This window comes from Penaeus chinensis, chromosome 20 (assembly GCF_019202785.1).
Source record: "Penaeus chinensis breed Huanghai No. 1 chromosome 20, ASM1920278v2, whole genome shotgun sequence".
Taxonomy (NCBI): domain Eukaryota; kingdom Metazoa; phylum Arthropoda; class Malacostraca; order Decapoda; family Penaeidae; genus Penaeus; species Penaeus chinensis.
Genome location: NC_061838.1, coordinates 25,148,223 through 25,160,722, shown reverse-complemented (window position 1 = coordinate 25,160,722; position 12,500 = coordinate 25,148,223). Strand labels below are relative to the sequence as shown.

General features: G+C 39.1%; 2 protein-coding genes across 4 annotated transcripts in view; one reads left to right on the top strand and one right to left on the bottom strand.

Moving 5' to 3' along the window:
- The window catches only part of LOC125035769 (protein arginine N-methyltransferase 7-like), a 16,107-nt gene extending 6,509 nt beyond the window's left edge, over positions 1-9,598 (bottom strand). The window contains exons 1-9 of one of the 3 annotated variants that reach the window (XM_047627980.1): positions 9,405-9,598; positions 5,463-5,656; positions 4,627-4,786; positions 4,166-4,315; positions 3,828-3,890; positions 3,395-3,553; positions 2,128-2,253; positions 1,684-1,808; positions 73-251 (exon numbers count right to left, since the gene is read on the bottom strand). In XM_047627980.1, coding sequence (XP_047483936.1) covers positions 73-251; positions 1,684-1,808; positions 2,128-2,253; positions 3,395-3,553; positions 3,828-3,890; positions 4,166-4,315; positions 4,627-4,786; positions 5,463-5,641 — 1,141 coding nt within the window. In that variant the 5' untranslated portion in view covers positions 5,642-5,656; positions 9,405-9,598. Of the gene's footprint in view, positions 1-72; positions 252-1,683; positions 1,809-2,127; positions 2,254-3,394; positions 3,554-3,827; positions 3,891-4,165; positions 4,316-4,626; positions 4,787-5,462; positions 5,657-7,040; positions 7,191-9,289 lie in introns of those variants that run through there. The other 2 variants (XM_047627979.1, XM_047627981.1) reach the window with 2 other exon arrangements.
- Positions 9,599-9,767: 169 nt separating this feature from the next.
- LOC125035770 (ubiquitin-conjugating enzyme E2 variant 2-like) overlaps positions 9,768-12,500 on the top strand; it is a 19,298-nt gene continuing 16,565 nt past the window's right edge. The window contains exon 1 of the mRNA XM_047627982.1: positions 9,768-9,970. Within this exon, the coding sequence (XP_047483938.1) occupies positions 9,952-9,970 (19 nt within the window). The 5' untranslated portion in view covers positions 9,768-9,951. The remainder of the gene's footprint in view (positions 9,971-12,500) is intronic.

Genomic DNA, 12,500 nt, shown 5'->3' with positions numbered 1-12,500 from the left:
TCAAAATTTGCCTTTCAATTCTCTATTGATTTTTTACATAAAGAGCTAAAGTTCTGAAGCCTTGCCTCTCACCTGCTAGGTCAGGATGAGCCCAATAAGGAGCACAGCTTAGCATCACTTCCCCATCCTGGTCCATGCGTATATCCCACCACATCAAAATGGCATCGCAGTTTCCTGACGCAAGTGTCTTGAACTTGATGCGAGTGGTCTCATCACAAGGAATGTCTTGCCGTCTTCCACTCCAGTCAAACCTATAAGAGAGGAAAGTAGGTATTAGTGCATCAATAAAGGAATCTTCTTCCAGACTATCCAAATCCTCAAAAAAATGACAGAAGACAAACTTAGTTTCAGCCATCGCACTGGTTACACTCACTGTCCACTACAGTCTTGTTCTGCTAAATTTGTTTATGCAAAAATGGGTTCACAAGTGCTCAGTCAACAAGGTGTCATACCTGGCCTTGCCTGTTTACCAAGTTCGACCCTTGAGAAACCTATCTTACTCTTGTTGAGGCCCCTCCCAATATCTTCGGGAATCTTGTGTTAAATGCAAATTTTGAGGCTATTATTCAGTGGCAAGAACGTCTTACCACAAGTGCACAAAGCTCCCGGAAGAAGTTTAGACTCAGTGGGCAGTTTGGAAGGGGGTTCTTGCATTATTTCTCCCAGTAAAGGATGGTGTGCCATTTCTGAGCAGTGGCTGGAAGAGCAACAGCTCAGGATCCTATTCCTGTGACTGACAGCACAGGGTGTGTCACAGATAATTGAATAATAAAAAAAAAATTATAATGATACAAGTAACACAATGTTACTTGTTATTGCACAGAGTTGTAGAATATCTTGACACATATAGAGTCTGCTCAATGAAAACAGGATATTACCATCTTGGTACTGTATAACAAATGACAAACACAGACCCTGGCAAATGGGAAAACAGCAAAAAATGCTTTGTAATACATAATTACACTACAAAGATGAAGCAAGGAGTCTTGATAAGGGGAGTTGCCATTCAAGTAAGATTAATACCCAGATTTTGGTCCATGTGCAGGTCATGAGGGACCAAGTTCCATTGGGCTAGTACCAAAATATGTGATTGGAAAGTTTAAACCATAGATTTTCTATTTCTTTGGAAATTAGGTTACTGGTGGTACGACACAGTCTCCATTCAATTGCTTAGTGATTGTGAGCAGAAGTGAATGAAGCCCATGTGGTTGTAAAATCTTTCACTGAGAAAACTATCTTGTCTCTACCATAGTTTTCCTTTATTTTTGTAATGGCCATGGTTATCAGGACTTTTTTTTTTGAGACTATACTTCATTCTCATGGTTGCTGTAAAAATGGGTGATGAGTGTAAATGAACATAAACATTTTCCCAATATCCTTTTCCTTATACTTATATGCTCTCATTTTATAACTATACTCTCTCCTTATCTTTGATATTTTTCCCACAGCACATTCACAACCTAATGAGGAAAATTTAGAAGAGTATTTGTATTAAAAAGATTATCAAAGTTGAAAGGAGAGCACTGCACTTCACCATTCAGAAAAAAAATTATCAACAGAACACTGACCAAAAAATGGTACAGAGAAGAATAAAAAAAATAAAAAATAAAATAAAGAAGAAAAAAGGAAAGAAAGAAAGAAGAAAAAAAGCTTTTATTGCATGAAACAAAGATCAATACAAACCAGAAGACTGGAAGAGGTTGTGAAATGGGTGTAAACCAAGATCTAGGAACTTGTGACAGCTGCAGATCATGAACTGCTGCAGCACCTGGGCACTCTTGAACCACTCTTGGCACCGACACCAAAACCTGTCCAATTCAGAATTAATTTTGAGCACACTGTTGGATATGGAGGCCATTTTCCAAATAAAACAAATATTGTCTGACGATGGTACGAATTATTAATTCATTTTATTTACTTCCATGCAGATCTGAATTACTTCTTAATATTGATTTTTTTTATCTCATGCAGATATGGATTACTTCTTAAAATCTAGTTTTTGGAATGTGAACTGATCTCCAAGACTAAATAAATAAATGAAGACAAGATGAAGCAACAACACACAAAAAACATCACAATCATTATTTCCAATACTTAAGAAATTAGAAATACATTGCAAGGACTGACCTCTGACTGACTGCTACCAGGAATGTTTCTTGTTACGGGTTGGACTCGATTCCATCTCTGAAGCATCTTTGACGATACAACCTGAGCATACACTGTGCCTTCCGAGGGTACCAAAAGGGCATCCTCCTGCGGAAGGTTGGTTTGTCTTGTTAATCAATAAATCACTGAATTCATCAAAATCATTTTCAATATGCAATATAGAAAATTTCAAATAATTTAGATCCAAAGGTCCTATTCACAATGATAGTGATGAAATGCATAACATGGAGGGAATCCTATGTGCCATGATCGTGGAAAACCTGCTAAAAGCAGGTGGTCCTCTTTCCAGCAACTTTTCCCTTATGAATATAATGTCTGTTGTGTCCACTAAGACACCTGGTAATGTTTGGCACTGTCATGTTATCTTCTTGTGAATGAAATATAGTTAGTCTGAAGTAGTAATTTTGGTGCTGTGTAGCATGTTTCATCTAGCTAAACCACTAATCTTTTGCTCTCCCACATTCACCCATCGCTCACCATATTATTACTTATCACAGTTGACTCTGAATAAATTATCATCTTTTCACTATTTTTCTATCTAGATACTTGTATATACAAATAAATACATATTCTGCTGTTTTATATGATATGAATACTGACATTCTATGTAGCAGAAATGTAACAATGAAATATACATTTTCTCATCCATAAACTGGAGATGCAACCAAAATTGGACCTAGTGGCACTTGAGAAATCAGGAAGGTTTGTGGTTCTTGGGAATCATCAGTTTAAGCTTGCACATTTTTTAGCTAATTTCCTAACTAAACCTGTTTCACCAATAGCACATGTGAACAGTTTATCAAAATTGCTACGAGTCATGAGAAATGATATCACCAAACCAAGAAACAATTCTGATCGTCTTAAAAAGCTGTCAGAAATTCTAGTCTGAATCCCTTCTTATATGTTTCACCACAAAAGCTTCACATATATGGTCATTATGGATAATAAACAGTCAACACAGGGAAAAATCATAATAGTAATAATAAATGATACACAAACAAATAACTCTCTAGTAATTCTCAATGGTTCAGTGGAGTTAGGTGCCATCATACTACTACATTATTCACAAATCTGAACCTCTTTGGTGCAGTGAGTGAATAGGACGCCACCTATTTCTAGTACATAGGGAGGTGGTGACCTAAAAAACCTGTACATCAATGCGATGCATCATTCAACATGTACACATCTTACTATCATAAATATCAATGCAACAACACTGATTTCTTACCGTCAAAAGGAAATCCCGTGCGTGTCTGTAGGTGTCGATGGCACCTTCCCCAATGAGCTCCGTGTCAAACACCTCTGCCACGAGGAGGTTAGCTTTCCTCTCCATGTCCTTCCCTGGACCAACCTCAATTTCTGTTGACCGTTTTGGGATCAGGTGCACCTAATAGCAGAGAGAGAGAAAGAGCATTTAACAATAAAACACAGAGTTAAATAAATGCAATTAAAAAAGAATGTAGTGTCAACTAACTAAGGAACTAAAGTGAGAATGACTAGTACTAAATACTAGAGTTAAGAATACTGACATGCACGTGTACAATGTACATACACATACACATACATATACATATACTTCAAGTGACAGCCCCATAAAAAAACTAATTTACCACAAACCATCAAAGCCTTAATTGAATTTCTATACACATATGAACACTAACCTTGTCTGCACAGCCATTGGCCTTCAACCCTTTCCTTGCACACTCAGCCATAGGGTAAAATGCCTGCAATGAAATTAGAGGGAAATCAGCTTTTCTTAAAAGATAATGATAACATTAATAACACTGATAATGATGGAAAGAATATAGAGGAAGAGAAAAAGGAATATGAAGGGGAGGAAGAGGACTCTGAAGACAAAAGATAAGATAGAGGAAGATGATATAGAGAAACAGAAAAAAGAGGAAAGACTATGAAAAATCACTGGTTAGAATATCATATATGACAATTTCTAACTCCATCCTTTGGACCATATATCCCTTAATGGAGAAACTCTCCTCACCTCACAAGCAGTGACTGAATCAGCTCCACAAGCTACTGCCATCATAGACAGCAAGCCTGTGCCAGTGCCAATGTCCAGCACATGCACTTCTTGCCCTCGTCTCCGCAGGTCTGCTACTGAACGTCTCAGACCTTCATAATATTTGTCATTCTGTTGGAGTTATTAAATTATAGTACATGAACTATCACTATCAAATAGCAAATTATGATATTTGACAGCATATAAGGTATGCGTGCACACACAGCCACACACACACACAATCAAAAAAATTCTAGATAGTATAGTAATATAACTTTCAAATATCATCATTCTTACTGTGATCAGAGTATCAGTATAACAATACAAAGAACTTTCAACTGTACATCTTAACAAGGCCTCTTCCTATGCACTTATTAAAATGAACCTATCTCTGCACTTCCTAAAATCATAACAATATCATGCAGGCTCCTCCTCACACTTACTCTTTCCTTGTCATGTAACATGTCTGCATAGGACGACCTGGCTACTTCTTGCTTGTAGTCGTAATCCTCTGGCTGGATGCCCCACTCCATTTTGCCAGTGATTGGGTTCAGTTGCTGTGTGAAAACACTCATCATGCGGCCGGCTTTCAATAAAGGGTTCCTGCAATATTTAATGTGTTTAATTGGCAGGAAAACAAAAAATAAATAATCAACATTAATGATGATCATCATCATGAAAATAATTATAATATTAATGACAAAACTTTGAAAAGTGAGAATCTCATGCTAGCATACAAACTGAAAAACAAATAAGAAAACAAAGCTGAATAATCAATTTCCTTTAGAGGCACCAACCACTTTAGCAAGGGTGCACACACACACACACACACACACACACACACACACACACACACACACACACACACACACACACACACACACACACACACACACACACACACAAAAAAAAAAAAAAAAAATAATAATAATAATAGTAAATAAATAAATAAATAAATAATATGCCATCCAATTTGAGAACTTTACTGAAAAAACAAAGCTGTGAGTATGTGCAAGTGTAATTCTAATTTCATAAACTTCTACAAGCTAGTTCTCAAATTTTCCTTTACATTATGAAAGAGGGAAGGAGAGAAACAGGAGAATGAAGAGGAGGAGAGTTCAAATATGAAAAATCAGACAAAAACTCAAAGGACGAAGAGCCAGAAGCAGAATATAAAAAACACAGATGCAAAATAAAAGAACAGGAATAAAATACAATGGGAAAAAAAAAAAAAAGGTAGAGAAAACACAACCAGCTCTTCAGGGCCAATGCCACCTACCTGAACACTTTCTGCTTGTGGCTAGGGCACTGGGAGGCTATCCTGCGCACTGAGGGTCCCAATCCAGCTTCTTGACGGTTTGAAAAGTTAGCAAGGGCAAATCTCTCTAGTTCTTTGCATGACGCTTTAAGTATTTCCTTGCGATGGAGGTCCAGGCACCATTGCAACCACCTCACCATTCAACGTGCACAAGTCTGTAATAGTTAAATTGTTGCTAGTTAAAAATGTTACTGACAAAAGTGTTAAAATATACACTTATAAGATCAGTACATTTCACCAAATCAATAGGCTCTGGGCATGATGGAGAAGACAGTACAGAAGAGCAATTTTTGGGGCTCCCCTACAGACATCGCTTCTCATAAATATCTTTTAATCCAGTGGTTCCCAACATTTTTTATTCAATGTCATAACTTTCATATTGCTCCTTGGCCCCCAGGTTAGGAACCCTTGTAATAAATAAAGATAACATTTTGGCACACCTGTTTTGACAACATCCCCTAATTCATATATAGAGTGAATTAACAGGTGTATTTCATTAAGTTTACTCTTGGCTTTGAAAGTGAAGCTGGCAACAACAAAACAGGGCATTTGGACAGGGAGAGATTTCCATGATGTAGTAGAAGTGCAACTGTGTACTTTGTGTGTAAATGTGAGTACATGTGAGTAAACATGTATTGATGTCAATGTAAATATCTGTACATATGTACATGTGTACCTTTATGTGTATGTTTACCTAAGGAGACACTGAGTGTAGTTTATAATTTCCTGTGGTTTATACATGAGTGCACAAGTCTGTGTGTATGTGTGTGTGTGTGTGTGTGTGTGTGTGTGTGTGTGTGTGTGTGTGTGTGTGTGTGTGTGTGTGTGTGTGTGTGTGTGTGTGTGTGTGTGTGTGTCTATTTATTTATATATATATATATATATATATATATATATATATATATATATATATATATATATATAATATATATAATATATTATATACATATATTATATACATATATTATATACATATATTATATACATATATTATATACATATATTATATACATATATTATATACATATATTATATACATATATTATATACATATATTATATACATATATTATATACAATATTATTACATATATTATTACATATTATATACATATATTATATACATATATTATATACATATATTATATACATATTATTAATATATATACATATTATATAATATATTATACATATATTATTACATATATATTTACATATATTATATACATATATTATATACATATATTATTTACATATATTATTACATATATTATATACATATTTATATACATATATTATATACTATATTATATACATATATTATATACATATATTATATACATATATTATATACATATATTATATACATATATTATATACATATATTATTTACATATATTATTTACATATATTATATACATATATTACATACATATATTATATACATATATTATATATATATATATATATATATATATATATATATATATATATATATATTGTGTAAGCACATGTACACTTTTTGGTTAGTGTTACTTACATGATGTAAATGTGACTCACAGGTGGACCAAAATCTGGGCAATACGCTTATTTGAAAGGTGAATCTCCCTGGTGCATGGTTCCTTGCATCCCTTTTGCAATGTTATGGTTTCTTTTTCTGCATAAGCATTTTATGCTGTTTTGCCACTTTCCAAGGTCTATATCTGTCATTTGTTATGCTGTATAAAGAGGTAATACACAGTTTTCCTTGATCAGACTGTTAGTAGTCAAAAATTGTGTGCAGTAACAGTGGCAATAAGCAATAGCGTTATTTGTGTAATTTCTTTATTTGGTTAATCTTTACAGTATGCACACACTTTCCAATGGCAAATTAAGATGATATTCTCGTAGGGGACAAAAAGTCATTGGTACAAGAAATAATCTGCTAACACAAGCTGGAATTTCATAAATAAATGAAAAATAAAGTGCCACTTGGTGCTCCCGAGTTTCAGCTCTAGCTTGCATACCGAGGTGAAGACAATGTTTGCTGGGGAGTGTGGGGGGTTGAGCCCCCCATCAACCCTCCCCTTGGGCAGGTATGCCCAGTCACAGCAACTTAGATTGTTAAATAAATTTTGAAATGTGGAGTTGGGGACTTAACTAAATTAAAATAGCCTTTACATTTTTGTGTTATTCAATATCCTGTAACACCCTGCACTGCCAGTCACAGTGGGCAGGAACAGGATCCTGAGCAAGGAAATTGTGTCTTCCTTCGAGCTGGTGCTCTTCCAGTCATAGTTCACAAATAGGTACACTCCACACTCGTTTACTGGTGGAAATAATGCAAGGGCCCCTTCTGAAAGGCACACTGAGTCTGATCATCCTCTAAGATCTTCGTGCTTTCATAACAAATTGTTAACGTCACCCCAGCCTTCAGTAAAAAAATTTCATTACATGATGGTCATGTTACATTTTCCAAATTTTATGTGGTCATTATGGTCACACACATACTAGCCTTTGCCAGTATATGTATGACCAAATAAAACCTGCCATCAACCACAGCAATAGCTAGGTACTCTACCTGCTATCCATGTCATTACTGCGCACTAAAACCATTACAACTAGACAGTAGATACCAAATGAAAACCATCACTAATAAAGGTGTCAGTATCAGCAATGTACAACATTCATTCACCTATTAATATTTACACTCGTTCCTTCACCCTTGCACCTGTCCATTTATCCCTCTTTTCCACTCATTACTTCATTCACAGATCCAGACTGGGAATCACTGGCTCCTGGGGTTCGGTTAATGACTACCCATCTCTGATCTCATAGGAATTGCGCAGTTTTTATATACTGGAATCAAAGGGCAAATCCTTTAGAGTCAGAGTAGTACAACTTTTTTTTTCATAACTCTATTCTAAACCTCATTTCATATCTGTTACTTCATGAACATCATTCAAAGGATACAAGATAAATAAAACAAAACTCCAATGTCATAACCTCAGTAAAAAAAAAATTCAAAGCGCAAATTAACGCATCAGCAATCGTTTCGAAGCCACCGCTCTCACCTGAAACTCCGGCCCCATTTTCCCAGCCGGCTGCGAGCGGCACTCCGGGAAATCCACGAACATTACCTTCCTAAAAACCTGGAGCTTTTCCACCGAGCACCTCACCCAATCATCCCATTTCCTGTATTTGAAATATATAAATACATAAAGAGTAGTGCCGTTATAAGAGCGTAAAAATGACCCGACAGTGACCATATGACCCATACTCGCAACAGCGGCCTATACATGGTCATTTACAGGCAGCGACAGTCAGCAAATCCTCATACCCAACGGCAGTCCACAAAGCATCAACCGCAGCCGATTAATGAGAGTTTTCCGCTACGAGACGAGTCCAGGCCTACCCCACCCTTCCTCCTACCAGTCTTCACCCGCCCAGACTATTGCATATACCCGCGAGTCTATTTTTTTTCCCTCGATTTCTATGTGTCCTCTGACCTTCCCTCTTCAGGTAAATAGATAAAATAGATATCCAGTTCCGGGACGATGCCTCCCGACCTCCAAGAGGATGATTCAGCTGTAGCTATCCCTCTGAGATACCTTGGAGGCCGTGCACGACCAAAATGAGCCTCGGAGAACATTAACATCTCTAAAAAACGTCTTCCTTCTCTCAAATAAGGACGAAATAAGACCTAAAAAGGGTTAAAAACAACCCAAATTTAAGGCACTTCTGACACTATCTCGAGAAAGACGCTTATTAAGCCGCTTAAAAAATACTTTAGGGCCGACCAGCTCATACCTGCCTATGACTTGGAATATTGCGGACCTCGTGGCAGCCGTCCCAGCACGAAACAAGGAGCGAAACGGAGAGAAAAAAGAAAAAAAGAAAACAGAATCGGAATTTTTTTTCTCACGTGTTAGCAGAAGACGACCTCGAGTTTCCTGCGCGACAGAGGAAGTCTTCTGAAAATTGTGTTTGGTGCTTGTTTTGGCGTTCATATAATTATTTAGGGGGAGAATAATTTTTATGGGGGTTTTAAAAGCATATTCGAGTTTCTCCTTAGTTTGAGATGATTAGTTGAGGGTCTTTAACACCCAAACCAGCTCGCCGAAAGGGTCGTTTCAAAATCGAATTTCAGCCCCAGAAGCATAGAATTGAAGAGAGAAAACGCTATCAGAAAATAATCCGTCGTGGACGAAGCGCCAGGGCGGCCGAGGGGCGGCCCAGAGTCGAAGAAGAGCGGGCAAAACAGAGGCCGCGGCAGTATTGGAACGCTGGCCATTGCGGCGCCGTGAGGCCTTTTTTCCTCGCCTTCAAAGCCCCCGAAAACCGCCTCTTTTCCCGCTTATCCGGCCCGACTCCCCCTTATCCGGCCTCCGACCCACTCCCGAAGGCCCGAGGAGAAGAGCTCCCCCGCGCAGGTCCAATTGGAGGGGCGACGTGGGCGAAACAGGCCAGAAATGACGACCCCCAACACAGGTGAGGAGCGCGGCGGCGGCGAGCCATTTCGCAGGATTTGCTCGCCTTCGGGAGGGCCTGCCTCGCCCTGGCCTCGGGCGCGGCGGCGGCGGGGCCCTCGCCCTGGCCTCGGCGGCGGCGGCGCAGGGGAAGGCCGACGCGATGCGGGCGGCCGAGGGCGTCCGCCGAGGGCCTCTCCCGTCGGCCCTTCCTCCCCTCCGTCGGCCTTTTCTCTCCCCCGTCGGCCTTCCTCTCGGGATTCGGTCGCCAGGCGAGGCGAGGGCGGCTCTGGCGTCCAGGGCAGGGCTCGTGGGAAGGCCCTCGGGGGAAGGCCCTCGGGGGCAGGGCCTCGGGTGTCATGTCAGCGAGGGCGACGTGCTGTCAAAGGGTTCCTTTCGCGGGGGGGGGGGGGGGTCTGGCTCCTCATTTCTCGCTGATTTCTCGTGTTTCCTGGGCTCTCTCTCCTCTCTTGTTCTGGTCGTGGGCTTTTGGTGTAGTTTGGGGGGTAGGGGGGAGTGGGTTTGAGCTTTCTTGCTAAAACGAAAAAAAAGAGAATTGAGGGCATTGTCTCCTGTGTTTTTGGTCTGACACTTCGACTCTTGTCTATATAAAGGTTTTGGCTCATTTTTTTTTTCTTTTTCTCTATTTTCTCGTCTTGCTTTGTTTGCTTTTCCTCGGTGGTGGCGTTGCCCGTTGCTCTGAGCTCGGGGCAAGATTGTGCACGCGTGAATGTTCAAAATGACGATTTTTTTTTTTTTTTTTTTTTTTTATTGGTATGTGTTCCTAATTTTCAATTCTTTTATGTATACGTATATATTATTCTTTAATTGCCAACTGGTATATCTATAAACTTGATTCGTATTGTATGTAGAAGGAACACAATACCGAGTTAATTTGCTTCTTTTTGTTTTACTGCTCATTCTTAGCCCTCTTTTTGTATTACTAATAGAGATGTCGCATTCCTTATATTATTTAAAAGAAACTAAGTAAGTAATGATGTAGTTTGTAGATCTCTCTTGTCATGTCCTGTTCTTTCTTGGAATCTTGTGGAAAAAGTAAGGAATTGACAGGCATTTACAAGGCTGCTTAATTGTTTTTGTGGGTATTATCAGTTGGAGGATTATTATTGGAAAGAGGCTGAATTTGAGGACACGTTTGTGGAATAATGGATGTGACAGCTGTCAGAGTGACGGGGAATCGGGAATGAGTCGTGAAGAAATTGAAAGAACCAAGGTCAAGTGAGACGAAGATCTACACTTGTTTCCTTTTTTAAATTTGATGTACTTATTGTACTTAATCCAATACACACCCTGATGGTGTTTCTTCTTCTTCGACTTCTTCGGTGTCTTCAATTTCATCTTTCTCTTCACCTTTGTGATGCACATGCATTGTCATATATAAAAGTGTTAATGTGTGTGCATGTGTGTGAATGCCTATGTGCATACATGCAGTCACGGCCAGAAGATACCCACACATTCACCACGAGCTTCACAGAGATTAAAATGGCTCTACACCTTTTGTTAATTCTTTACAATACAAATGCACTTGCAAATTTGTTAAACAATCTAAGTGACCATGATGGGATGTACCCTTCTGGCACTTCTCAAGGGTAGTGTCAATTTTCACAATTTTTTTTTCCTTTAAATGGTGTTACCGTTTGTGTCTGCAGATTATTTCTGAACCGGCAAGTGATACTTTCAGACTTCAACAGTGAGGTCTCAAATTTGCCCAAGCTTACTGCATCTACAACATAAAGACTAACCCATTTGTCAACATTGTAGCAGAGGTTATCACTCCTCCACCATGCTTTCTGACAAGTCTCTCTAGACTTTAGTGGTGCTTCATCGTGAAATAAAGAACTAGTCCAGGCTCTTGTAAAATTGTGATAATTACCTGGCACTGAATGCCTGTAAAGTAGACTTCAGATTCTAGGATAACCATAGCAAATTACAGCAAGCTTCAAGTGGCTTTGAATGGAATGTGTTCTGTGTGATTACAAGTAGGGAAGGCCTGAGGTGAGAGAGAGAGAGAGAGGAGGTGAGAGCGAGCGTGAGAGAGAGAGAGTGGAGAAAACGAGCGTGAGAGAGAGAGAGAGAAAACGAGCGAGAGAGAGAGAGAGAGAGAGAGAAAACAAGCGAGAGAGAGAGAGAGAGAAAACGAGAGGGAACGAGAGAGAGAGAGAGAGAGAGAGAGAGAGAGAGAGAGAGAGAGAGAGAGAGAGAGAGAGAGAGAGAAAACGAGAGGGAACGAGAACGAGAGAGAGAAAACGAGAGGGAACGAGAACGAGAGAGAGAAAACGAGAGGGAACGAGAACGAGAGAGAGAAAACGAGAGGGAACGAGAACGAGAGAGAGAGAGAGAGAGAAAACGAGAGAGAACGAGAGAGAGAGAGAGAGAGAGATAGAGAGAGAGAGAGAGAAAACGAGAGGGAACGAGAACGAGAGAGAGAGAAAACGAGAGGGAACGAGAACGAGAGAGAGAAAAAACGAGAGGGAACGAGAACGAGAGAGAGAGAGAAAAACGAGAGGGAACGAGAGGGAGAGAGAGAGAGA